The 25,319-nt window shown below is 43.3% G+C and overlaps 1 protein-coding gene across 4 annotated transcripts in view; it reads right to left on the bottom strand.

Annotated features, from left to right (window-relative positions):
• LOC110257727 (uncharacterized) overlaps window positions 1-25,319 on the bottom strand; it is a 375,658-nt gene that overhangs the window by 324,496 nt on the left and 25,843 nt on the right. For 2 of the 4 annotated variants that reach the window (XR_014835036.1, XR_014835035.1), the window contains exons 3-4: window positions 8,416-8,870; window positions 6,955-7,174 (exon numbers count right to left, since the gene is read on the bottom strand). Coding sequence is in view for 2 of the 4 variants with exons in the window: in XM_085007125.1 (XP_084863251.1) it covers window positions 7,487-7,557; window positions 8,416-8,656 (312 nt within the window). In the remaining 2 variants the exon portion in view is untranslated. Of the gene's footprint in view, window positions 1-2,855; window positions 3,005-6,954; window positions 7,175-7,384; window positions 7,558-8,415; window positions 8,871-25,319 lie in introns of those variants that run through there. The other 2 variants (XM_085007126.1, XM_085007125.1) reach the window with 2 other exon arrangements.

Here is a 25,319-nt window from a genome sequence, read left to right on the forward strand (position 1 = left end):
TTTAACTCCTAAACTCACCTTTTCGTTACTTTTTTTTTTCTTTCTAGCCATACACTTAGCATGTGGAAGTTCCTAGGCCAGGGATGGAACCCATGCCAAAGCAGCAACCCAAACAGTACAAGGACAACACTGGACCCTTAACCAGCTGAGCCACAGAGGAACACCCTCATTTACTCTTACCTATCATTATCGTAATTGATAGCGCAATACTGCAACTAAAAAAAACTTGTTAGGAGTTCCCGTCGTGGCTCAGTGGTTAACGAATCCGACTAGGAATCATGAGGTTGCAGGTTCGATCCCTGGCCTTGCTCAGTGGGTTAAGGATCCAGCGTTGCCATGAGCTGTGGTGTAGGTTGCAGACGTGGCTCAGATCCTGTGTTGCTGTGGCTCTGGCACAGGCCGGTGGCTAGAGCTCCAACTCGACCCCTAGCCTGGGAACCTCTATATGCCACAGGAGCGGCCCTAGAAAAGGGCAAAAAGACAAAACAAAACAAAACAAAAAAAAAAAAACAAAAACAAAAACATGTTACTCCTGTAAAAAGATTCAGTTATTTACCAGGAGATTTTTTTTTTTTTTTTTTTTCCTCACTGGTTTTCACTTACAGCCTGCCCAGCAGACCCTTTGAGGTTGGCCGGATCCCAGGGCTTGCTCCTATGGGCCCACTGTAGCCCAAGGCAGGCCAGCTACAATGTCCCAAGACTCCTTGGCAAGTAAGGATCCCACATCAAAGCAATTACATAACCATGCTTTGGGCAACTTTTGTTGTCATTTGTAAGTAAGTACTACTGGGTGAAGCAATATGTTTCATGAATTTTAGGTTTAATTCTGCTCTTCCAACCATAATTGATTTGTGGCCCACCAACTAATCTTTCACTTCTGCAAATTTCCACAACACCACACCTCAGCAGGCAATTACCTGATGTAATCACAAGATAAAACCCTCAAAAAGCCAAGGTATTTTTAAAATAAATATTTTATCATCATTAAGTAGTGGATACTTCACCAGCACCACCACCTACACACAATGGTGTAAGCTAATTCCCAGGAGGTTAAAAAAAGAAAAAGAAAGCAACAACAACGAAAAAACCCTTCTTTTCATGAGAGAGGAGAGAATGGCAACAGTGGCTGTCCAAATCCAGAAACTGGAAGTAATGCAAATCACCACCAAATGGTTTGCAGCACAAACAAAGACCAAACATTTCATAATTTAGCTAAGATCCTGATCCAAATTAACTCATAACAATGAATTAATGGGACAGATGGTTGTCATGGTGACCTCGTTTTGGCTTTACATAATCTAGATGTCAGATGACACATGAGACATCACATGAGAACACTGCTAAAATATGAACACCACTCATGCTTTAGATTCCCAGCATCTCTGACCTTCTTAAATTTAAACTACTTTTTAAATCCATCTGAAAATATTCAAGACCGCACTTAGGCCTCTTATGCTCACAATCTCATTGCCTTTCCCTTCTCTCTGAGCAAAGCTAACCATATTTGAATATAGTGAATAGTTTAACCACCTCAACAGATTCCTGATCAAAGCAAGTGTGAAATAATTTTCTCCACTTTGTACAGCAAAATGGTTTATGCAAGTAAGTCAACATTATGGGGAGGAAATAATGCAACTCAAAAGCATGAAGACAGGGCTTACAGAAGATGTATTTGCTAATATTATCATATGAAACTGTTTCTTTTGTTTTCTTAAGTCTCAGCTGGGAGGCAGCAGCAACTGAAACAATGTTCTCCCAGTGTAGCCTGGTCTTCAAGATGCTTTGGGGAATGAAATTACCTTTTACTCATGAAATCCACTAGACTGTGGAACAGTCTAATAAAAGGAAGTTACTGAATGCCAGCAGCTCTGGGTCCTTTTGAAGTTAACAGGGCCCTGCATTAACCTGACTGAGGCCTCCGCTGAAATTAAAGCAAGTGAGAGGCCCTGTAGTGAGAGAGAATCCAGGAGCCCTGCCTCCTGGCCTCCTGGTGTAGCATCTAATTCTCATTCTATCAGCCCCCCAGGGGTGAGGAGCTCACCAAGTCAGGGGAGGTGATGCATGCTGGGGAGGGCAGGAAGAATATGGAGTCTGCAGTAGAGTTAAAAAATGTTCCACTTCTTCACTGAAGAATCTTCTAAGCTAATAATTATAATCCAACTGCAAGCCTTTACCCTGACGGCAGAGAGCTGAGGCACTGATGACCACGTGGGTAGCAACCTAAGGACTCAGTCACATGCCTTCCTCTCTCCCTTGAGTACCCGTCTTCTTCCTCCTGCTCAACCCCTCGGTGGTCTTCCTTGTGGGAGGAAAGAAAGCAGCAATAGCTGTAGAGTTCACCCTGGAGCCACAGGTCCCAAACTTCAATGACAATCAGCAAGCCCCACAGGGGGGCGCGTTCAGACACCAAAGGCGGCCCTTGGTGAATCAAGGCCTATTTGATTCAGCAGGTTCCAAGGGGGCCCCAAGAATGCACATTTGTACCCAGCTCCCCTCTTTCCCATCTTCCAGAACCACCCAGAGTTTAATTAAATGAGCCGTGAGGAAGAGCTGAGATCCCACTCGCAAGCTCGTCCTCAGACGCTGCCTCTTGATTCACACTCACTCCTGTTTTGTTCCTGCACATTTCCCTTCATACAGGTCTGGGTGCCGCACACGGGAGGCCAACTGCCCAGGTTAGAGTCACAGCTGCCTGGTACTGTGCAGTCTGGAGGAAGCCTCTCACCTTCTCTCAGCGAAGGGAGAGAACCCGAGTAAGGACGTCGTTGAGGGCTAAGGGTGACGTGTGACAACGCAAGCAGAGCGCTGACTGCCTGCCATGGACAGTACTCAACAAACATGGCTCTTATCCTCACCGTGATGGCCTGTAATATGGTTCATGTAGCGGAGCGGCTCGAATAAATCAGCATCAGGAAGTGTCATTCTTTAAATGCAGCCTCTTTGTGTTTCTGTGGCTCTATCCCAGCCAGATATGTAGTTTAAGGCCTCCTCAGCCCAGATGATACTAAGCGGAAGAAGACAGTATATTATATGCTTTTACGTTTAAGAGGACAACATACGGAATTCCCTTGTGGCAAAATAAGGATCCAGCTCTGGCAATGAAGCAGCTTGGGTCACTGCTGTGGTGCAGGTTCATTACCTGGCCTGAGAACCTTTACATGCCGCAGGCGCAGCCAAAAAAAAAAAAAAAAGATGTAGGAAATTGGGGAGAAAACATGGGAACAAGTATAAGAAAAGCTTAAGGAATAAATGCTATGTCTACAGGAAAAACATGGTTATGTTTCAAGAAAAAAAATACTGTGCCAGATTTTTCATCTGATTATCAGAGGATTGCCTAGGCAGAAAACTGATTTTATAACCATTTGATTTTTTTTTTTTTAAGTACGGAGGCAGAAGAGATGTGGAAAGGGAAGAAGAGAGTAGAAAATTACAGGAAAAAGGAAACAAAAATAAAGGAAGGGTAATAGTGGAAAAAGAAATGTCTCAAAGCATCAGCTGGTCTTTATTCAGTTGAACACACAGCCTGCAGGGGTCTAGTGCAGTGGCGTTTTGTCCAATGTACCAATATGATGCTGTTCCCACAGTCTAAACAGCAACCGGAAACCAAGCATGGCAATGGAGATGTGCAAGGCTCAGAAGGCCCCTCAGCCCTTCAAGCTGCTGCCCATCACAGGAAGGAGCCAGAGAACAGCTTTTGTTACCTGAGCCCTTCCCCCTGGTCTCCAGGCAAACAGGCACCCTCCCATCTGGAGCAGGGATGCCATTCCCATTCCTTCCCACTGTCCCTGACCGCTGGGAGTTGTGTTTAAATAACCTCTCTCTTCCATAATCAGTCTGCTCCTCCTGACCCATTAATTCTGTAAAGCTTCAATCTAGTATGTGGGGCCTCAAAAATCATTTCTGATTGCATACAAACATCAGAGCAAGCAGCAGCGGTGGGAAAACAAAGAGACTAAAGTACAGGAGAGGTTACCACAGGTTGTGTACAGTGAGCAAATATAAATGTGCAAACATAAATGCACATACATGCACGTACACAAGTGTACCACACACATCTGCATGTGTGCATACATACACCTGAAGGCAAACATGCACATACATACACATAAATCTGTAAGCACACATGCATGCAAACATACACATTGACCTGCACACACAAGCAGGCACACACCTGTACCCAAGTGTACATTTAAATTAATGAAACAATGAGGCCAATAGACGGAGGGGACTCTCTTGCCATGGAGGGAGGCCTAGTCAACAAATCAAAATCTAAGCCTATAATGTTACCAAATTGAATCCCAAGGACAACCAATCCAAAACAGCCAACTAGGCTTGAAATTATAGCAAAGCAATAATATCCCCAGTTTGCCTCTGCTCTTTCTCTATCAAAGTCTACCACCAGCTCCTGTGGGTGGAGCATTCCTAACCACTTCCAGTTTGGTGCTGTCTGATCCAAATCAATTTTCACTCAAATAAACACTTAAAATTGTTAACATGCCTCATTAATCTTTGAAGCACACACAATCACACACAGACACAAACATACCCATACACATTCATGCATGTGTATAGACACCCACACAGATTACAGAAGTAAATTCTCTTTTCAACAACTAACAAACTGCATGAGATGTAGCCATTGTTAAGGGCCTCTTTCAAGGCAGAGGTCATTATTTTGAACTGTGAGCTGAGGCAAAAACATTCTCAAATCGAGACTTTGAATTCAGGCTGCCAGTACTCTTCTGTCACCAATTCAAGTGGCTGTTATCATCCCAGTGACAACGGCCTGGACTCAAATCAGAGGGAGATAGTGGCCCCTGCATGCCCTGTATCAACTTTCCACTAACACGCCGACCATAATTTAGCACAATAAACCCAAACCTCATGTATTCCCAGGTTTACCTCCCCCCAAAAAAAAGGTTCCTGAGCCCAAGTGAGAAAATCGTGAAGCAAGCGCAACAGAGAAAAAGATCAGCCAGAGAGCAGTAGACAGGGACCTCCTTTCCCCCTCCACCCATCCGCTCTTTGCTCCAGTCAGGTCAGCAGGTGCCCAGGTAGGGTCCAGGTACGGGTGAGAGTGGGAAGGACTAGAGGAGGGATGAGACAGCTCCGTGTACACACTATTCTCTGACTGCAGACTAGACTCAGCCCTACTGGGTGTGAGCAGAGAATAATTCATCATTAAAGGTTTTCAGGATACCTGCCTGGGATCAAAACCCTCACAAGCAAATGGCCTCTCTCTCCCCTGAAGCCTTTCCTGTTAGGTAAATGTATGCCCAAACCGCTACTGTGTTTTCAGTAAAATGACACCAGGAACATTTTTAACATCCCTATTAAAATGTGGCCTGGATGTGCAGAGTACAGACAGAAGATTAGCAGGGAGGCAGGGTGGGTCCCCTGGGGGGACAGCTAAGTAGGGGCTTCAGAGGGCTTCTGCTCCTGATCTCTATCGGATAATTCTCAGTAATCAGGACAAATCAGCTTGTAAATGAAACCTAATTTTCAGAGTCCAAAGTTTAAGGAAAGATTTTCTTTCTCTTTATTGGTATGAATTTCATCCAATGGGACAACCATGAGAGAGCCATCAAGTCCCAAGGTCTATCATCCATCACTCTATCAAGAGTTTCCTGGTGAATTTTAACCAGGTGAATTTTAACCCTGTTTTTGTCCTACATCTTCAAAAGATAATAAGATGAACATTAGAGATTTTCAACAGGGGTTAACATTAAACTGTTACGCTGTCATCATACAAAGAAGAAGAAAGCCAATGTATGAAGGCACTGCATTTTCAAAATTGTGTGTGTGAGTAAAGTTGTTCTTGGTGACACACTGTTTCCTTACTTTTTCATTTCAGGGATGACAGGGACGATTATATTTCACTTTAGCTTTGTCTGCCCCAGGAACAATTCATTATGTTTCTAATGACAATCTATAATCGTAATGAAAAGATATTTTGTGCTAATTGTACAGGTAAAAATTTAGAGTAATACTGGTGTATTACACAATGCCATTTTTGTTTTAATCTACCAAGTGAAGGTGCCGGCCACCTCACTGTGATGGATTAAGTTAAATATCAGCTGAGGTTCATCAGGCTCAGTTTCTATTTGCATTATAATGTGCACTGTTTGACCTGTCCCTTATAACCATGTTTGTGTTTAAAAATGCAATTACTTAATAAAATTTAATTGTATATCATAATCACAAGAAAAACAGAACCCTGACAAGAACCTTCTACCTCCCCACTTACAAAGGACCACACAGACGCAGAAGATTAGTGGCTTGTCCAGGACCCAGGGAGCCAGGCTGGATACTGACCCACTCAATCTGCCTCTCCCACATATATTACCTGCGAATCCCTCACTGTTGGCTGATGAAACAATTTCTCACCTAACATGTGTATATTTTCATTTTGGCTCCTGGGTAGGGTTCTCATATCTTTGCAAGTGTAAAGGAAAGAAATCTCACCTTCAAAAGGTAAAGAACAGGAGGAAGGAGACATAATACTCATTTCTAGCAGCCTCCTGAATCCATTCATAAGCTCAGTGGGGAAAAGTTTGGTTCCTTGAGCTGACATTCTCGATTTTTTTCAATCTTATATCAGTTACATTTCTAAAGGTCATTTTGCCTTTTTTCTTTGCATTCTCACACCATTTCCAATTTCCCCAAACTAATAAATGCTGAAAAGTACTGGAGTACTAAGTACTAAAATAATTTAAAAGTACTGATTACATACTTTTAAAAAAGTATTTATTCATGTCCTAAATGGAAAAATATCATATGGGCACTTTTGTAAAACAAATATTACAGTAGTCTAGCAAAAAGGCAGGGGACTTCACAAGAACTTCTGGCGGCCATGACTGGGCCCTGAAGTATTATATATGCCCCCTGTTTCTGTGTAACAAATTGCCCCAAAAGTTGGTAGTCTAAAACAATAACCACAATAATAACCATTACCTCCTAGTTTCAGTGGGTCACCTCCCTTGAGGTTGCAGTCAAGATGTCAGCCAGGGCTGCCGTCATCTGAAGGCTTGACTGAGACTGGAAGAGGATCCAGCTCCAAGCTAGGCGTAGACAGAGCAGGCAACGTGGTGCTGGCTGGTTGCCAGAAAACCTCAGTTCTTTACCACAAGCATCTCTCCATTAACTGACTTCATGATATGACAAGTGGCTTCACCTAGAGCAGGTGATCCAAGAGAGAACAACGTATAAGTGGTAATGCTTTTTATGGCCTATCTGCTGAAGTCGCACCCCAAGAGATCCATAATCTACCAGTTTTCACACTGTACTGGTCAGCCCTCACTGATGTGGAGGGAACCACACAAGAATGCAACAATCAGGGGGAAAGACTCATTGGGCACCATCTTGCATGCTAGCTAAGACATACCATTTCCCAGATAACAATTCGAAAATTTTCAAAATCCATAGATATGCTGGAACTTGGGTGGGAAAAGAAAAGTCAGGGCTGAGTCTAGGGCTGGAGTCTGGGTCACCTCTGCACCAGGATGGCCACCAGTGTCAATTTCAGCATCCAAAAGTGCATGGCAATTACGGGTCCACCTGAGATAAGGAAAAGTATTAAAGATCAAAGGCAATCCAATCCTGTGAAGGGCTGAAGTAGCTGGAGAATCACAGGGTCTCAAACCCATGCTTATACTGTCTTTCCAAATGGTCTACTCAGCATGGGGCAAGAATCCACCCACTCCCTGAGAAAGATGTTGGCTGTGGAGTCAGGGTAGGCTGCCAGGCTGTCAATGTATGACAGGACTAATTAGGAACCAAGACCCAAGTCGGAGGCCAATGCTGATTGCTGTTGACCCACAGGTGCCCATAACCCTTCCCAGAAACACTGGCCACGAGGCAAGGAACACCAGTACAAATCCCAGAGCCCCTTCTTGGGTGGAGGATCTAAGCTCCTGGCTATCTTTTGTGAAACGCTCTGGATCTAGAGTTTAAAAAAAGAAAAAAGAAAAAAAAAGAAAAGAAAAAGAAAAAAGATGGTATCTTCGTTCCCAGAGAAAATCCAGGCTCCCGGGCGTGTGTCAAACCAGCCGCCTGCCCCTCGGGCCCTCGTTTCAAGGGAAGCGAAGGAGCCTCCGTCACGCCTGCACCTGGCGCCCCTCATGCCTCTGGAAGCCCTTCCAAGAGTTCGGAAGGTGAGACGGCAATTATAAGGTCCACCTGAGATAAGGAAAGTACTAAAGCCCAAAGGCAGTGCGGATGCTTGGGGGCCTCACGATGGGAGCCGCCTTGGTCCTCGAAGTGCTCCTCTCTCAGGGCGCCCATGTGGGGATCCAACCCTTCCCTCCTCAGGGGGCAGCTCCGGGTTTCAAGTCCGCTCCCGACTGTGGGGGGACTGCGGTGGCGGGGCGACAGACGGTGACCTTGACCAGGAGGCGGTGTCCCGACCCCTCCCACCTGCTGGGCTATGGGTCCCGTCGGGTGGGAGCCCCTCTGCCGGCCTCACGGTTGGTTCTGAAGAGATTTTTCCCGCGTGGCCGCCGCCATCTTGAACCGGTACCGGAAGTGAAAGCTGGCGTTTGGGGAGCAGAGCCGCCGGCGGCGGAAGTGCCGGCGGCATCCCGGGTCTCTGAGGCTGCGGCTGAGGTCGCTGCGCGGGCGGCGAGCAGTCCCTTGATACCAAGGAGGGGACTTTCATCTTAAGGTAAGAGAAACTGTTGCTCCCGTGACGGAAATCTGGAGACGGGCCGCAGCTGGCATAGTTTGGACGGCGGGCGTTTCTGGAACTGGCTCTTGTTTTCACGCGTGGCTGCTGTCACTCCAGGCCTGGGGGCTGCGTTCCAGGCCGAGGTACAGGGAGGGCGTCATTCTCTTCAGCATCTCCCGTTTTCGGGGAAAAAGCGAACACCTGCCTGGAAGGAGAGATGGACGCGTTTATCCAGCGGCCCCAAGAGAGGTTTTGATAAGCCCGAGTTTGGCTGCAAGCGACCCTGGGAAAGTGGGAACTGGCTCAGAGAGAGCGGGTAGGAGACCCTGTATGCAGGGGCCTCCGCAAACCCTGTGTTCGTCTCCCTTTTTTTTTTTTTTGCCCTTTTTTTTTTTTTTTTTTTTTTGTCTTTGGTTCGTCTCCTTTTTAAGGCATGTGGCATTTCCCAGAATGACGTATTAACTGCAACGTCGCCCAAAGCATAGTGCCCAGAACAAGAGTTCTTCAAGTTCCTCCCTGAAAAATAAGAATTTTATGGAGTTCCCGTCGTGGCTCGGTGGTTAGCGACTCCGTCTAGGAACCATGAGGTTGCGGGTTCGATCCGTGGTCTCGCTCAGTGGGTTAAGGATCTGGCGTTGCCGTGAGCTGTGGTGTAGATCGCAGATGAGGCTCGGATCCCATGTTGCTGTGGCTGTGGTGAAGGCTACAGCTCCCATTAGACCTCTAGCCTGGGAACCTCCATATGCCACGGGTGCGGCCCTTTAAAAAAAAGAAAGAAAGAAAAAAGAATTTTATGGGGGCGGGGGAGATTAATGTTCCCCAATTTGACATGCACAAAGCAAATTCTGAGGTCAGTAGCTCTAAAGAAGCTTTGACTGCATGTGGCAGATGCTGAGCATCGCAGATTCTGTTCCCTCCTTCATTCTCAGGACAGGATGACTCAGTTGACCACCATAACGTGCTTGGTGAAGATATTCATCCTCAGCTTCCCTTGAAGCTGAAGCTGGCCGTGGGTATCATTCTAGCTGATGAGACCTCAGTAGGACGGGTGTAGAGATTTCAGCGGACATTTTAGCTTTTGGCTGGAAGCATCTTTGCTCCCTCCCTCCCTTTTGTGTTTGAACCTAGAACACATACATCCGGGGACGTCATCTTGCAAAGATGAGGCCATGAGCATAAGGCTGAAGACAAGGGGGTAGGGATGGGAAAAACAGCCTGGGCTCTTGCTGAGAACATGGAGTCAGCTTTGTCACAGGCAGCCAAACCCCAGCCTCACTGATATGATTAGCCCAGTTTTGCTCAAACTTCTGTGGACACAGAATCTCTTTTTCCTGGTAGAATTCATTAACACATCCCACAGGATTGTTGCTCTGTGGAGCATATTTTAGAAAAGACTGACCAGTAGTACTAGAAAGGATTTAAGTGGGGCTGAGGGGTATGGCTTCCCTACAGTGACATCTTAAGGGCTCATGTGCTGCTCCTTGGGGCGAGAATGGGTGGGGGAGCCTGTGAGACAGGGTTAGTTTTAATGGAATCTGACCATAACTAACTCAAAGAATGAAAATCAGTAATACTGGAAGCATTACATCGAAAGTGTGTTCGTCTCCTTTATTTTCCAAACACAAATATTTCAAATATTATATCCCACTGTGAAATTTATAATCTAGTTTTTATTACTGATTTGCATTTCTTGGACAGGAGCTAAAATTTAGAACATCTTCCATGAACGAAATATACCACCCAACTGCTTGCTATCCCTGCGGTCTTCCACCTACAGTAATTCAAAATAAGCACCAGCTCTTTATGATTAATGTTTTACAAATTCTGATGGTGTGTAAGTCTGGGAGGCAGAGTGCAGTTTCTGAGAAGAAAATTCAACTCGGGCTTAAGGACTGTCCTGTGTTGTGCCATCCAAGAGGGCAGCCACTGGCCATGTGCAGTTGCTGAGCACTTGAAACATGGCTGGCCTGAGTTGAGATGTGCTGTGAGCATATTTCAAAGACTTGGTATAAAAAAAAGAATGTAAAATATACATTAATAATTTATACATTAATTACATGCTGAAATGATAATATTTTTGATGGATTAGATTGGTTACATGTATTATTAAAATTAATTTCATCTGTTTCTTATTACTATTTCTAATGGCACTGCTGTAAAATTTAAAATCATGTCTTGCATCTGAGGTTTGCATTGTATTTCTCTTAGGTTTTGTGTCCCAGACACTCTGTTCCCTCTACTGTATTGTGACCCTTTGGGGACTCTTGGGGCCTCAGTTTCCCCACCTATGAATGAGGCAACTGGAATAGGTTGCTCCTGGTTTTAGATCTATGAACTCTAAAAGCTGTGTGCTCCTCTTTCCCTTTTTTCTTTTAAGTAAAACAGTCATTTGGATATTTTCCTGGGAAGACTACTGATCTTAGCTTTAGAAAGTTTAGTTTAAGACCTGTGTCTTCCACTCCATGGCCAGGTGACTGGCCACTTATATTCTAGGAACCATTTTACATGGGAGGAACCTGTATTTGAAATGTTTTAAAGAAAGTCCTAGGCTGACTGTAAAGCTGACTCTCAGTAGGTATGTGGTTGTCTTGAAAGTGAGGGCATATATTTACAGGTGCAGAAAACACTGTATAGGAAAAGGTATTTTAAATAATGGAGGGCCGCCTTCCCAGCATCTTGCAGCCCAAAGCCTTCAGTGTAGAGATTGGGAAAATACCTCCCCGGAAGAACCAGATAAGTTTCGGTTGTGCTGCTAAAGGCCAAGTGTTAGCACTTGGGTTCCCAGCAGGAAGAGACTCTCAATAAGAAAACAGGTATGTATCAGATGCTATTCAGGAACTGCAAATAGAGTTAGAAAACAAAATCAGGCCTGGCTCCTTCCCCATATGGTGCTTCTTTTTCTGCAACTCCAGCAGGTCTAACAGTGCACGTATCGGTGCAATAGCAGTTAGGAACAAAAGCAGCTAGCACAATAGACGTACAGGTGTTGACGGGTCTATAAACATGATGGAAAGTTCCTCTGTTGAAGTCATGATTTTTGAAGAATTACATGTGAAATTCTTAAGAGTTTTGCAATGAGTTTATCTTCTGTGATACAAGTGACCAGTGAGGGATGGTTAAATATAGGATGAACAAGAAGACAAAACAGGTCAAAAGACAACAGATACCCAGGGTGATGCTAGAAACCAAATCAGAGGAAACTCTGGGAAGCTAAAGCAGAAGGACGCACACTGGGCATGGGGCCTTTTTCTGAACTTCTGCTTTAGGGTAGTATGTTTTCTGACCTTGGGCAGTGGAGCAGCCAGGGTCCAAACTTGCAGGTTGAGCCCAGGAGCCAACAAGTCACATCAGAAGCCACTTTCTAGGTTTAGCTGAGTATTCTTCCTAAAATGCTTTATGCATGTATACTTTAACTCTTATTATACCACATGCAAGGGAGTTCTTGTTGTGGCTCAGTGGTAATGAGCCCAACTAGTATCTATAAGGACACATGTTCGATCCCTCGCTCAGTGAGTTAAGGATCCTGTGTTACTGTGAGCTGTGGTACAGGTCACAGATGCAGCTCAGACCTGGGGTTGCTATGGTTGTGGTGTAGGCCGGCTGCAGCTCCAGTTCAACCCCTAGCCTGGGAATTTCTGTATGCTGTGGGTGCAGCCCTAAAAAAATAAATAAATAAACAAACAAACCATATGCAATGCACGCACTGTCACAGTTTCATGTTACTTAAGGAATCCCTGTCCTATGTTTATAAAGAATCAAGATAAAATAATATACTCATTTATTTTGTAGAGTTCTAGCTTGTGGAGTAGATGTAATCAGACATGTGCAGTGACCTGGTCCCTTGGAGCACTGTGGTACCCAGGCAGGCCCTTTCCCTGTTTTGTTATTCATTCATTCACTGTGTGTGTAGTGTGTGCCCATGTTACAAGTTGAATTGTGTTCCCCCAAAATTCATATGTTGAGATCCTAACCCCCAGTACTTCAGAATGTGATCTTATTTGGAGATAGGTTTGTTTTAGAAGTGATTAGTTAAGTTAGGATGAGGCGATACTGTGGTAGGGGAAAGGGAGGGGGACTCATTTAATATGACAGGCGTCCTTATGAAATGGGAAATTAAGGAGTTCCCATTGTGGCTCAGTGGGTTAAGAACCCGACATAGTGTCTATAAGGATGCGGGTTCGAACCCTGACCTTCCTCAGTGGGCTAAGGATACAGTGATGACACAAGCTGCCAGTGTAGGTCACAGATGTGGCTTGGATCCGGCATTGCTGTGTCTCTACTGATTCAGCCCCTAGCCTAGGAACTTCCATAGGCTGCAGGTGCAGCCCTAAAAAGAAAACAAACAAAAAGGGAAATTTAGACTCAAAGATGTACACACAGGGAGACAACTCTGTGAAGACTGGAGTTCTGCTGCCACAAGCCAAGGAACTACCAGATGCTAGGAGAAAAGCCTGGAACAGCTCCTTCCCTGGTGCCTTCAGAGGGAGCCTGACCCTGCCAACACCTTCATCTCTTGCTTGCTGTCTTCAGAACCGCAGGACCAATCTGTTGTTAAGTACCCCAGTCTGTGGTATTTGGTGTGACAGCCTCAGCAAACTAATGCAGCCTGCTGAGTGCCAGGACCTCCTCCGACTGCTGAACAAGAGCCTTTAGGTCTGCCCTCAGAGTTTAGGTACTGGGGCAATGAGATGGACGTGAGTGAGATGATTTTAAACGGTGTGTTGTAAGTTCTTTGAATTGCTGATCACAGAAGTGTGAGCACATTAAAACCTTAGAGTACCTGTGGGGCCAGTATGCATTCCCATCCTGAAATGAATGGCCACTTGGCATTCAGAATCTCCCATTACAGAACCCCATACCGACAATTCAGTCTCACTTCCACTTTTCTTCCTCGATGCACATTGTCACTATTCGCTATGATTCCTTTTAATCAGCAGTATGTCTCCTGTATTCCTTCCGTGTAATGTAAATTTATATCTTTACAGTAAAATCTGTGAAGCCTCACCTAACATATAACCAAGTTACATAGGTAGATTTAGAAAAATAATTGTGTATCATTGGGCCTTTTTTCAGATGTTACAGAGGAGTAGAGACTCATGTGAATGAAAGATAAAGGGAGAGAGTTGGAATGATTTATGGGCCACTAAGCTGGCAGCCTCTATGGGAATGTACTCAGGTGTGTGCTGTAGTGATTAATGAATGGATGAAAGAATATTGTCAGGAAGGTGGAGAAACGAGCTGCCTAGGTGGAGGTGCTCATGGAGCTCCTCGTGGGTTAATCTGAATATGTAAATTTAAATGTGTATTACAGTGCCAGACTGGAGAAAATTGATAAGGTTGTCAACAATACAGATTTTCCTATTGCCTTCCCGATTCTTTACCAGAAAAAAAAAGTTTTATGCATGTAAATAGATAAATAGATAACAGATGGATGGTTGGATGCATGCATGGATGGATGCATCGATGGACTGGTGGGTAGGAGTAGATGGATAGGTAGGTAGGTGGGTAGATGGATGGATGGATGAATGGATGGATAGATAGATAACTGGCTGGCTGTGGATAACTGTGTCCTAGGAAATAAGGTGAAGATATCATCTGAATTAACTAGTCAGCTTTTCTAGCTGTCCTCCTCTAGTCCTGAATTGTCCTTTTCTTCCTGGTGGGAACTTTGCCATTTCGTCCTGACAGTGACACTGATGCTGTTACTGTAGGTGTTTAGCGTCTTTGGGCTCCATCGAGGGAACCTGCCAAACCTCGGGCATTGGGGTGAGGAAACCCCTCTCGGCACACTTGTGAGTGCCCATCTTGTTCAGAGGTTGCCACCAGGCCAAGCTAAATCCCACCAGCAGGTTTTCCAGTCTGCCCAATGCTGTCCTGCCCCATGTTTCAGGGGAATCTGGGTTGGGTGGCAGTACATAAAAATTAATAGTTTCCCCATCACCCATCCAAATGCCCTCTTGAAAGAGTGGAATAGTAGCTGGACCCACATTTCCATGTGGCCACTGCCTGGGAACTGCCAGCTCTCCTCCACTGCACAGGCTCTCTTCCCTCTTTAAGGCACCTGTTGTGACCCCCTAAATCATCCAGTTCAAAACGTAACCCAGATTCTGCTTTTATCCACTCCCTACCCCCTCAGAAATTCATGATTTTTTTGAGTATAGTGGAATTACAATATTATGTTAGTTTCCAGTGTACAGCATAGTGATTTAGTATTTTTGCAGATTATACTTCACTGTAGATTATTTTAAAATAATGGGTATAATTCCCTGTGCTATACAGTATATTCTTGTTGCTTACCTAATTTTCCTCCCATCGGCAACTTTTATTTTTATTTATTTATTTATTTTTATTACTCAATGACTCTATTACATTTGTAGTTGAACAATGATCATCACAATCCAATTTTATAGGATTTCCATCCCACACAACCCTAGTGCACCTTTCCACTCCCCGAACTGTCTCCTTTGGACACCATAAGTTTTTCAAAGTCTGTGAGTCAGTATCTGTTCTGCAAAGTTTATTGTGTCTTTTTTAAGATTCCACATGTCAGTGAAAGCATTTGATGTTGGTGTCTCATTGTATGGCTGACTTCACTTAACATGATAATTTCTAGGTCCATCCATGTTGCTAAAAATTCTGGTATTTCATTCCTTTTAATGGCTGAGTAATATTCCATTGTGTATATGTACCACATCTTTTTTTTTTTCTCTCTCTCTCATCTTTGTCTTTTGGCCTTTTTTTCTGAGGCTGCTCCCATGGGATGTGGAGATTCCCAGGCTGTGGGTCTAATCGGAGCTACTGGGCTACTAGGAACCTCATGGCTCCTAGTCAGATTCGTTAACCACTGTGCCACAACGGAAACTCCATGTACCACATCTTCTTGATCCACTCCTCTGTCGATGGACATTTAGGTTGTTTCCCTGTCTTGGCCATTGCAAATAGTGCTGCAGTGAACATTGGAGTACATGTGTCTTTTTGAGTCATGGTTTTCTCTGGATAGATGCCCAGGAGTGGGATTGCTGGATCAAATGGTAGTTCTAGTTTTAGTTTTCTGAGGCATCTCCATACTGTTTTCCACAGTGGTTGCACCAATGTACAATCCCACCAACAGTGTACTAGGGTTCCTTTTTCCCCACACCCTCTCCAACACTTATTGTTTGTAGACTTTTTGATGATGGCCATTCTGGCTGGTACCTAATTTTTTTTTTAGGGCTGCACCCGTGGCATATGGAGGTTCCCAGGCTAGGGGTCGCATCAGAGCTGTAGCCACCTGCCTATACCACAGCCACATCAACACCAGATCCAAGCCACATCTGCAGCCTACACCATAGCTCACAGCATCACCAGATCATAAACCCACTGAGCAAGGTCAGGGATGGAGCCTGCAAACTCATGGATACTAGTTAGATTTCTTTCCACTGAGCCAGGAGGGGAACTCTGCTTATCTATTTTATATATAGTAGTTTGTATCTGTTAATCTCATAGACCTAACTTATCCCTCACCACACGGTTAACCACAAGATTGTTTGCTGTATCTTTGAGTCTGTTTCTGTTTTGCGTATACATTCATGTTATTTTTTTGGATTCTGTGTGTCAGGGATATCATATGGTATTTGTCTTGTCTGTTTCACTAAGCCTAATATTCTTTAGATCCATCTACCTTGCTGCAAATGGCAATATTTCATTTTTATGGCTGAGTGATATTCCACTGTACATGTACCACATTCTTTTTTTTTTTTCTTACCCCCCCCCCACTTCATAGGGCCACACCTGCGGCATATGGAGGTTCCCAGGCTAGGAGTCTAATGGAGCTACAGCTGCCGGCCTACACCAGAGCCACAGCAACACCAGATCCAAGCCACGTCTGCGACCTACACCACAGCTCACGGCAACACCAGATCCTTAACCCACTGAGCAAGGTCAGGGATCGAACCTGCAACCTCATGGTTCCTAGTCAGATTTGTTTCCCCTGCTCCACAACAGGAACTCCTGTGTACCACACCTTTATCCATTCATCTCTTAATGAGCACTTGAGTTGCTTCCATGTCTTGGCTATTGTAAATAATGTACCTATGAACATTGGGGTGCATGAATCTTTTTGAATTAATGTTTTTTTTCCAAATACATACCCAGGAGTGGAATTGCTAGGTCATATGATGGTTCTATTTTTAATTTTTTGAGGAACCTGCATACTCTTTTCCACAGTGGCTGCACCAATTGACATTCCCACCAACAGTATACAGGGATCCCTTTCCTCCACATCCTCTCCAACATTTATTATTTGCAGAGTTTTTGATGGTAGCCATTTGACAGATGTAAGGTAATACCTCATTATGGTTTTGATATATATTTCTCTAATAATTAATGACATTGGCATTCCCGTCATGGCTCAGGGGTTAGCAAACCCAGCTAGCATCCATGAAGATGCGGGTTCAATCCCTGCCCTTGCTCGGTGGGTTAAGGATCCAGTATTGCCATGGGCTGTGGTGTAGGTCACAGATGCAACTCAGATCCTGCATTGCTGTGGCTGTGGTGTAGGCCAGCAGCTACAGCCCTAATTGGACCCCTAGCCTGGGAACCTCCATATGCCACAGGTGTAGCCCTAAAACAGAGACCAAGAAAAAACATAATTAATGAGGTTAAGCACCAGATTCTGCCTTAAGAGCTGCAATTGATCAAGTATGTCTGGGTCCCCAGAGATTGCATGGACTACTCTGAGATGGAGCCTGGGCAACAGGACTTTTTAAAGGCCCCCTGGGTGATTGGAAAGTACAGCCAAGGCTGAGAGCCCTGTGCTAAAGCCTCATTATACAGAGTGTGCTCCTTGACTCTCTTCCTCAGAGCATCAGCATCGCTTGGGATGGTTGGAAATGCGGAGCTCTCTGTCCCTCCCCATATCAGAATTTACTTCGTAACAAGAGCCCTGGGGTATCTGTAATGACCTTGAAACACCACCGACAAGGCCCTTTCTTCTCTCTTTGGTAAAGTGATTGGAGTTCTCTTGTGGCTCAGTGGATTCAGGATCAGGTGGGGTCATCGCAGGGGCTCAGGTCACAGTGTGATGTGGGTTAGATCCCTGACCTGGGAACCTCAACATGCTATGGATATGGCAAAAAATAATAATAATAATAATAATAATAAAGAAAGTGCCTTCAGATACCATAGATGACTCCCAGATTAATCTTCCCTGATACTTTATAATACGGTGTTTGTGCTATGCTGATATAAAACTCCTGTGGCTTTTCCATCAGGCTTCCTGCACGTTGTGACTTTGGGAGCTGGGCTTACAACTCTGAATCTACAGGTTTTCTCTGACTCCCAGGTTTATTGAAAGTGTAACTTGCAGGTTGCTGTTTTTCTTGTAGCTTCGTATATTTTCTAGGAGAGACAGTTCAGAACCAAGCTGCCACCATATGCCTGTCAGAAGCAGGATTCACTGTCTTGGGCTTTTTAAAGAATTATTTATGATTTATTCCTTCTGGGTTTTTTTCATTTTCTCTCTTTCTGGAACTCCCGTTATTTAGATATTGGACCTCCTGGAGTGGTTTCTAACTTTTATGGTTTCTCTCCTGTCCCCCATCTCCTTGTCTTTTTGCTCTAATTTCTAGTAGGTTTCCTTAATTTCACTTTCAGCCGTTAGCTCTTTCTGCGCTTATCCACATCCCCTTGGCACACATGTATTCACGTCTGCCAGGCTGTCCTCCAACTACCGACACCTACAACTCTTGGCTTGGGACCTTCCTACGGTAACAGATTCTGCTATGCTCTTTCACCAGCAGACCATAAACGCTGAGAATTATTCTAACCTGGGAGCAGCCTTCAGCCAAGGATTGATTGGCTTTTTCACTCAGCACATTTCCTTGGAGATACAGCCAAGTCCTTATATCGCTCAATAGCCGTTTCCTTTTTGTTGCCTGGTAGTACTCCATATATGGAAGGAATATGGAGTTGGCTTAACCATTCACCTAGTGAAGAATGCTGGGAGCTGTTTCCCGTTTGGGGATATTGCAGATAAAACTTGTGTGAACATTTGCATATGGATCTTTGTGTGAACATAAATTTTATCTCTCTGGGACCAAAGCCCAAGAAGGCAATTGCTGTGTTATTCAGTCTTTGCATGTATCACGGTGCCAGCTTTTGGATGCATCGTCAGTGCTGACCCAGAAGGGTTTGGACTTTGCTTCATAGCAATGGGAATGTGTTCACAAACTTCAGAGCAGATACGATGCAATCAAAGTATTGCTCTATGACAGGTGATAATCACATGCAATCTGGAAACTAAATTGAACGTGAGGCATCTGAGCCACCGCTGCAATCACGAGTAGAAGGATGAAGGGCATGACCCAGATGAGCCTCAGTGCGAGTGGACAGGAGAAACAGATCCAAGGGGCAAAGTTCTTTGGAATCTCATAGAGTTCATTCCCCAGCCGGAAAAGGATACCCTTGGAAAATACAACCTTTGCACTTCCTCAAACCCCCAGAGGATATTCGAGGAGAAATAAAAACAAAGCAGAATGGAAAACGAGTTGTGCTTACATTTATTTTTAATTAATGTGTCCCTATAACATTAAAAACAATTCCTTGTAAACAAAACTCTGCCTTAAATAAGAGCCGAGAGAAAAATCTCCACCTCATTTCCTGTCTGCAGCCTCTGTGTACTGCTTTTAATAAAATAAAACATGATGTGCTTCTGTGGGTAAATTATGATTTTCCCCTAATATATTCTAATTCAGACTATTTTCAGAGAGCCTGATCTGGAAATTGCTCCCATATCTATAAAAAGCACATGTATTTTGAGAAATAAAAGATGAGAAACAAGAAGGAAAAAGATACTTTAAAAAAAGTGCTGCAGCCTGTCTGGTTACAATTTGAGCCAAGAATTTGATGTCCTGAGAAAATAATTCCCTCCAACAGTTTTAGAAAAAGAAGAACCCAGATAAAAATAAGCCTGAAGCAAATGGAGGCTGTACAATAATCCACCCCCCAAAAAAATCTAATTAAAAATATATATTGTCTCACCTGCACATGTTATTTTTGTTACCTTAAAGACAAATTATTATTAAAACTTTTCAAATAATTATCCCATTGTTCACATAGCTCCCTATCTCTTTGTGGTTTCTTATTTCAGAGGTAAAACTGGGAGTGAGGGGTAGGGGTTTGTTTTGTTTTCTTTCTGGTAAAGTTGTTTTCCACAACAAATTCTTCGAGGTAGAGAGCCAACCCACCATTCTCTTTTTCAAACGTGACTGCTCAGGAAAGCCCGCTTCAATAAAGAATAAAAACCAAGCCAAAGACACAAGGAAACAGAAAACTTAAGATACCTTTGCACTCAGTTTTGAGGAGCTGAAGGGTTAGCACCACTGTTAGCATGTGGTCTTCTAAGACAACCACGATCAGCCCCAGTCAGAGAGACTGTGGACTCTGGAATCTAGGTATTGCCTTCTCTGCATTAATCTTTTTCTGCAGTTGCCTCTCTCTCCAGTCTGTGCCTGTGTTCTGCTCCCCAGGGAACTCAGGCAGGGTTTCTGTTCCAAGGCGGTCTTTGACGAGGCCTTAGGCCATTCTCCGTGTTGTGGAGCCATCCCCACAACTCTGAAGCTGCTTCTCATGAGATGCATAAGATGCATCTCAAAGAGTCTGGGCAGGCATTTGGGGGTTTTCTATCATATTTCCTGACGTTGACATGCGCCTTCCAAGGCTGCCCATGGTAGAGAGGTTTTATGGAATCCGACACACAGCAGGGTCCTTAAGCTTGCGGATTCTGAATGTCCCAGATTCTCTTCCACGTGAATATGTTCATTATGGAATCACAGCACATACGCATGTTTTCTGTGTCTGATGACTTGTCTCCCTGAAGTACCACTACAGGTGTTAAAGTGATCAAGCATGCATAACTTCTACCCAAGCAAAGGGGAACAACGTTAATTCCAAGCTTAAGAATGATTGCATGCATAACAGCTTTAGAATTTTTTTTTATCCATTAAAGAGGAAAGTATCTTTAAAACCACTCTTTTGGAGTTCCCGTCGTGGCTCAGCAGAAGCAAATCTTGACTAGCATCCATGTTGACAAGGATTTGATCCCTGACCTCACTCAGTGGGTTAAGGATCCATCCAGCATTGCTACCAGCTGTGGTGTAGGTCGCAGATGCGGCTCAGATCCTATGTTGCTGTGGCTGTGGTGTAGGCCAGGGACTACAGCTCTGATTGAACCCCTAGACTAGAAACCTCTGTATGCCACAAGTGCAGCCCTTAAGAAAAAAAAGAAAAAAAAACAACACAGAAACACTCTTTTGTTCAAAATCACATCACATTCACGTTTCTCATACTTGCTGTTTCTTAACTTTTTTTTTAACCTTAAATTTTTTTCTTCGTTTAATGTTTACATAGATCATGTCCAGTAGTTTATTGGAAAATTGGTATTTAGCCAAGTGCATTTTCAAATGTCAATAAAAATGTGATGGAAGCATATGCTCCATGGTAGCCAGCCTCCAGGATGGGCCCTCGGTGATGCTCATGGAGTTCATGCCCTTAGGTAGTCTGCTCCCACTTGAACTAGGACTGGCTCTACGTGACCAATAGAATCCAGCAGAAATGATAGTGTGTGCTTTCCCAGACTAAGCCATAAAAGGCATCAAAGCTCTCACCTTGGTCTTTTGGCTCAGTCTCTCTGGAAAATGCCATCCACCATGTGGTGAGGATACTCAAGCAGCATGTGGAGAGGCCATGTAGAGAGGGACTGATTTGCTAGCCAAGGGAGAGAGCTACCAGAGTCCCAGCCTCCATCAAGCCTTCAGATAATCACGGCCCTGCTCAAGAACCAACTACAACGTCATGAGAGAACCAGGGCCAGAATCACTCAGCTAAGTCACTCTCAAATTCCTGATGCATAGAAGCTTGGAGAGATAAGAACTTATTACCATTATTTTAAGCCACTACATTTGGGGTGTGATGTTACACAGCCGTAGTAATTGGAACACACACATATATACATACCAAACACAGAATATGCAGGAAAGACTTCAACTCCAACAGGAAAAAAAAATTCTTTCCAGAGTGTCAGCCCTTCCAGCAGGGTACTCAGTGGACCAGATAAAATAAATTTTTTATTGATAGTCTTTATCAAAAATAAAACATGGATACTTGGCGCATCACTTAAAATTTTTCTTCTTAGAACTACTGTACCTCTTCCTACAAAGTTCCTTTTCCTGATTATTTTCTGAAAAAGGGAGCAGAGGTGGTCTTTATGCCTCTCCAAAATTGTTCTAGATATGGGGGGCCACAGTCTTTGTGAATTTTGAAATTTTGTGCTAAATAATCTAATTGACCAAAAATTTTAAATTAATGCTTTGTAGAGCATGATTTTATTTTTCATAAAAGAAAGCTTAATAGCTTAATTGGTTTGAGGGAAAATATTGAGATAAAATTTAAAATGCCAAATCATATATTTGCATTGAAGAAGGGTTAAAGTCATGCTTTTCCTTTTCTCTGTGCATATGAAGTTCTGACTAGTTTAAAAGCTGCAATAGAGATAAAATCATACTGGATATACCAAGCGCTCTGGATTTGTAAGAAACAAATTATTTATCTGTATATAGAGTCCTATGAACCAGACTTGCTATATTTTGCTACATATTTCCAATCTTGCTGGGTCTTTGCCAAGATGAAAGTCTTAACTATGTTATCCAATGTCTTTTTAGCCAAATGTATCGAATTATATTCATGGAACCAAATGTATGAGAGCTGACAGATAAGTGGAATAGCTCAGTTCATGAAATTATATGAGCAAATCCAATATTCAGGAGGCCTCTAAAGAGAACACAGCCTGTCATGCACAATAAAATTTAGAACAGAAATTAAGACGGTTCTCCTACTGTAGCAGGGAGTTTCCCAAGCACAGAAAACTGCCTTCTGTATTCCGGGTAATTACCCAAAATATAAAATGTCTATTCAGTAGTCCTTTCTTCAGCCAGACATTTTCTACCCAGAGATACCACCCTCTCATTCCAAAATCAACTCTAATTTCACAAGGAAATACCCTGTAAAAAATAAGGAAGAAAATATAGTCAGTAGCTATCCTACTTTCTTGTGTGTTTTTTGGATTTTATTTTTTATCCTTTATATCAAGGGAAAATAAATGACACAAATTGTCTTTTTTTCCTGTTCTTATTTAGTGAATACTTTCTATAAGCAGAAGGCTGGATATAAGCATTCAACTAGTACTGGTCATTTAATCCACAGTAGCCAATATAGATTATCCTTTTTCACAGTGAGGCTCAGAGAGAGTAAGAAATTCTGCACAGCTCTTATAACTTGTTTATGGAAAGACAGGATTTGAGCCTGTGATATCCCACTCCTTAACCACTACTCTATATACTAGGTTATTTTAACCACTAAATTCAGCCACCAAAGACAACTATTCTCAGTGGCTTTAAAATAAGCCGTTTGGGGAGTTCCCACTGTGGCTCAGCAGAAACAAATCATGAGGATTCAGGTTCAATCCCTGGCCTCTCTCAGTGGGTTAAGGATCCATCTGGTATTGCCACCAGCTGTGGTGTAGGTCACAGATGAGGTTCGGATCCTGAGTTGCTGTGGCTGTGGTGTAGGTTGGCAGCTGCAGCTCTGATTCGACCCTAGCCTGGGAACCTCCATATGCTGCAGGTGCAGCCCTAAAAAAAAACAAAACAAAAACAAGCCATTTCGTCATCTAGCCCCATGGGTCATAATAGAGTAGAAATGCAAGAAACCCAGGAATCCCTGTACAGGGATTTTGTACCTTATAAGGGTCCCTCAGACATGCCAGAAACTTGACAAAGATGGGGTGGCACTGCTACACATGATTAATATGTAAAGAAATACATCAAAAAGGGGTTTTCCTGATTTATGAGACAGTAATTGTAAACACAAGTACTTGTCTAATTCAGTTACAGAAGAGATTCTAAAAGCAAGTGTGCCTTTTGAGGAGATGTTGGTAGCCCAGGATTCAGATTTATCGTTGATGTGGTATCAAGTAGCACTGTTCTAGTTCTCTTATTCCAGCATTATGGGTTGTTACGTGTTCTTGATTAGTGTGTATGTGTTCTTGATGAGTCTTAAGATGAGAGACACGCAGTGGGCAGTTAAAAATTGGAATCAATTTCTAAAATGTATATTTATCTATGGAAATCAATATCTTATATGTAACTAGGGAAAACATAGCAGTTTGTACATTGGAAGGTGAGCTTACCTGGTGAATGGTAGGCTGTCTGCTAGAAATCTGCATAGGTGTGGATAGGTAGACAATAAGTTCGATTATCTTGTGCTAGCGACTCAGCAGCCCATTACTAGGAAGATTTATAAAAACTCACCATACAGAGAAAATTATATTGAATGTAAGGAGTTAAGTGATTGCTGAGGAATTGTCAAATTATTGAAATGTCACATGGACGAAGGAATTTTGGGTGAGCTCAGAACACCTAAACATAAAACGGGAATTCTGTAACTGCTTGCCAGAGTAAAGCACCTTAGGAGAATAACAGTACTAATGGTGATGATATTAATTTAAAAAACATGCAGAGTTCCCGTTGTGAATCAGTGGTTAACGAACCCACCAAGTATCCACAAGGACGTGGGTTCGATCCCTGGCCTCACTCAGTGAGTTAAAGGATCCAGCATTGCCATGAGCTGTGATGTAGGTCGCAGACACAGCCTGGATCCTGCATTGCTGTGGCTGTGGCATAGGCTGGCAGCTACTGCTTTCATTGGATCCCTAGCCTGGGAACCTCCATATGCCACAGGGCAGCCTTAAAAAAAAAAAAAAAAGATAAAAATTATGCTTGAGCAGCCCTCCTAAGCCCCTGCAAAAGTAATGTCCAGTGAACTGGCTAACGATGGAAACAAATGTCCAACATTGATTGGCTTGGCCTCTTGGATTTTTAAAAGCATTTGGGGGAAACAAATTGATCTTCTGATGCTACAGCAATAAATTATGGCCTCACCCTTGAAAAATAAAATAAAATATATCACCTTGGGTTTATATACATTCCTTGAAAAAATTAATTCCTGATAAATCATCACTGGATAATATTTAACTATAATGTAGCACTGCAGTAGTTTTTTTGAGCTCAGTGAGTTGTTTGTTTATTCTAATATACCATCCAGTATCCAAAAATTTAATTTAGAATCTTTTTTTTAAAGTTAAAGCAGTCTCTAAAGAGCATTAATGCAGTTAAGTCATTTTTTAAATGATGAATCTGAAGTTTAGATAAGTTGACTGAATTACCCAAGGTCCTACCTTTATTTTTTTCCTGTCTTTGTCCATTCATTCAGCAAACATAATGAAAGCCAGCAGTCATGCTGTGCAGTGATGATGCTGACTCTGGACAACCTGCATCCCTGTTAGGTTGATGGCAAAATTAATACTATTAGAGTCAGGTCTTCTGACTTCTAGTCACAGGTGTACAGAAGAAACATCAGAGTACTTATATCCACTTGAGTAGGTAAACAGTCTGTCAGTGGAGACTGTCTTAATACATACAGCAACGTCTCCAGCCACAGCCCCATCCCCCCATTACAGAAGTCTAAAGGAATATGACAGGCACGGGGACGTCCAATCGTTTCAGAAACACTTAACGACAAGCTCTAGAAAAATAAAAGCCGTGCTTCATTTTCTTCAAAC

This window comes from Sus scrofa, chromosome X (genome assembly GCF_054392235.1).
Source record: "Sus scrofa isolate SSC_HxYL_T2T_F1_AM1 chromosome X, Sscrofa_HxYL_maternal_Yorkshire_Landrace_v2.0, whole genome shotgun sequence".
Classification (NCBI taxonomy): Eukaryota; Metazoa; Chordata; class Mammalia; order Artiodactyla; family Suidae; genus Sus; species Sus scrofa.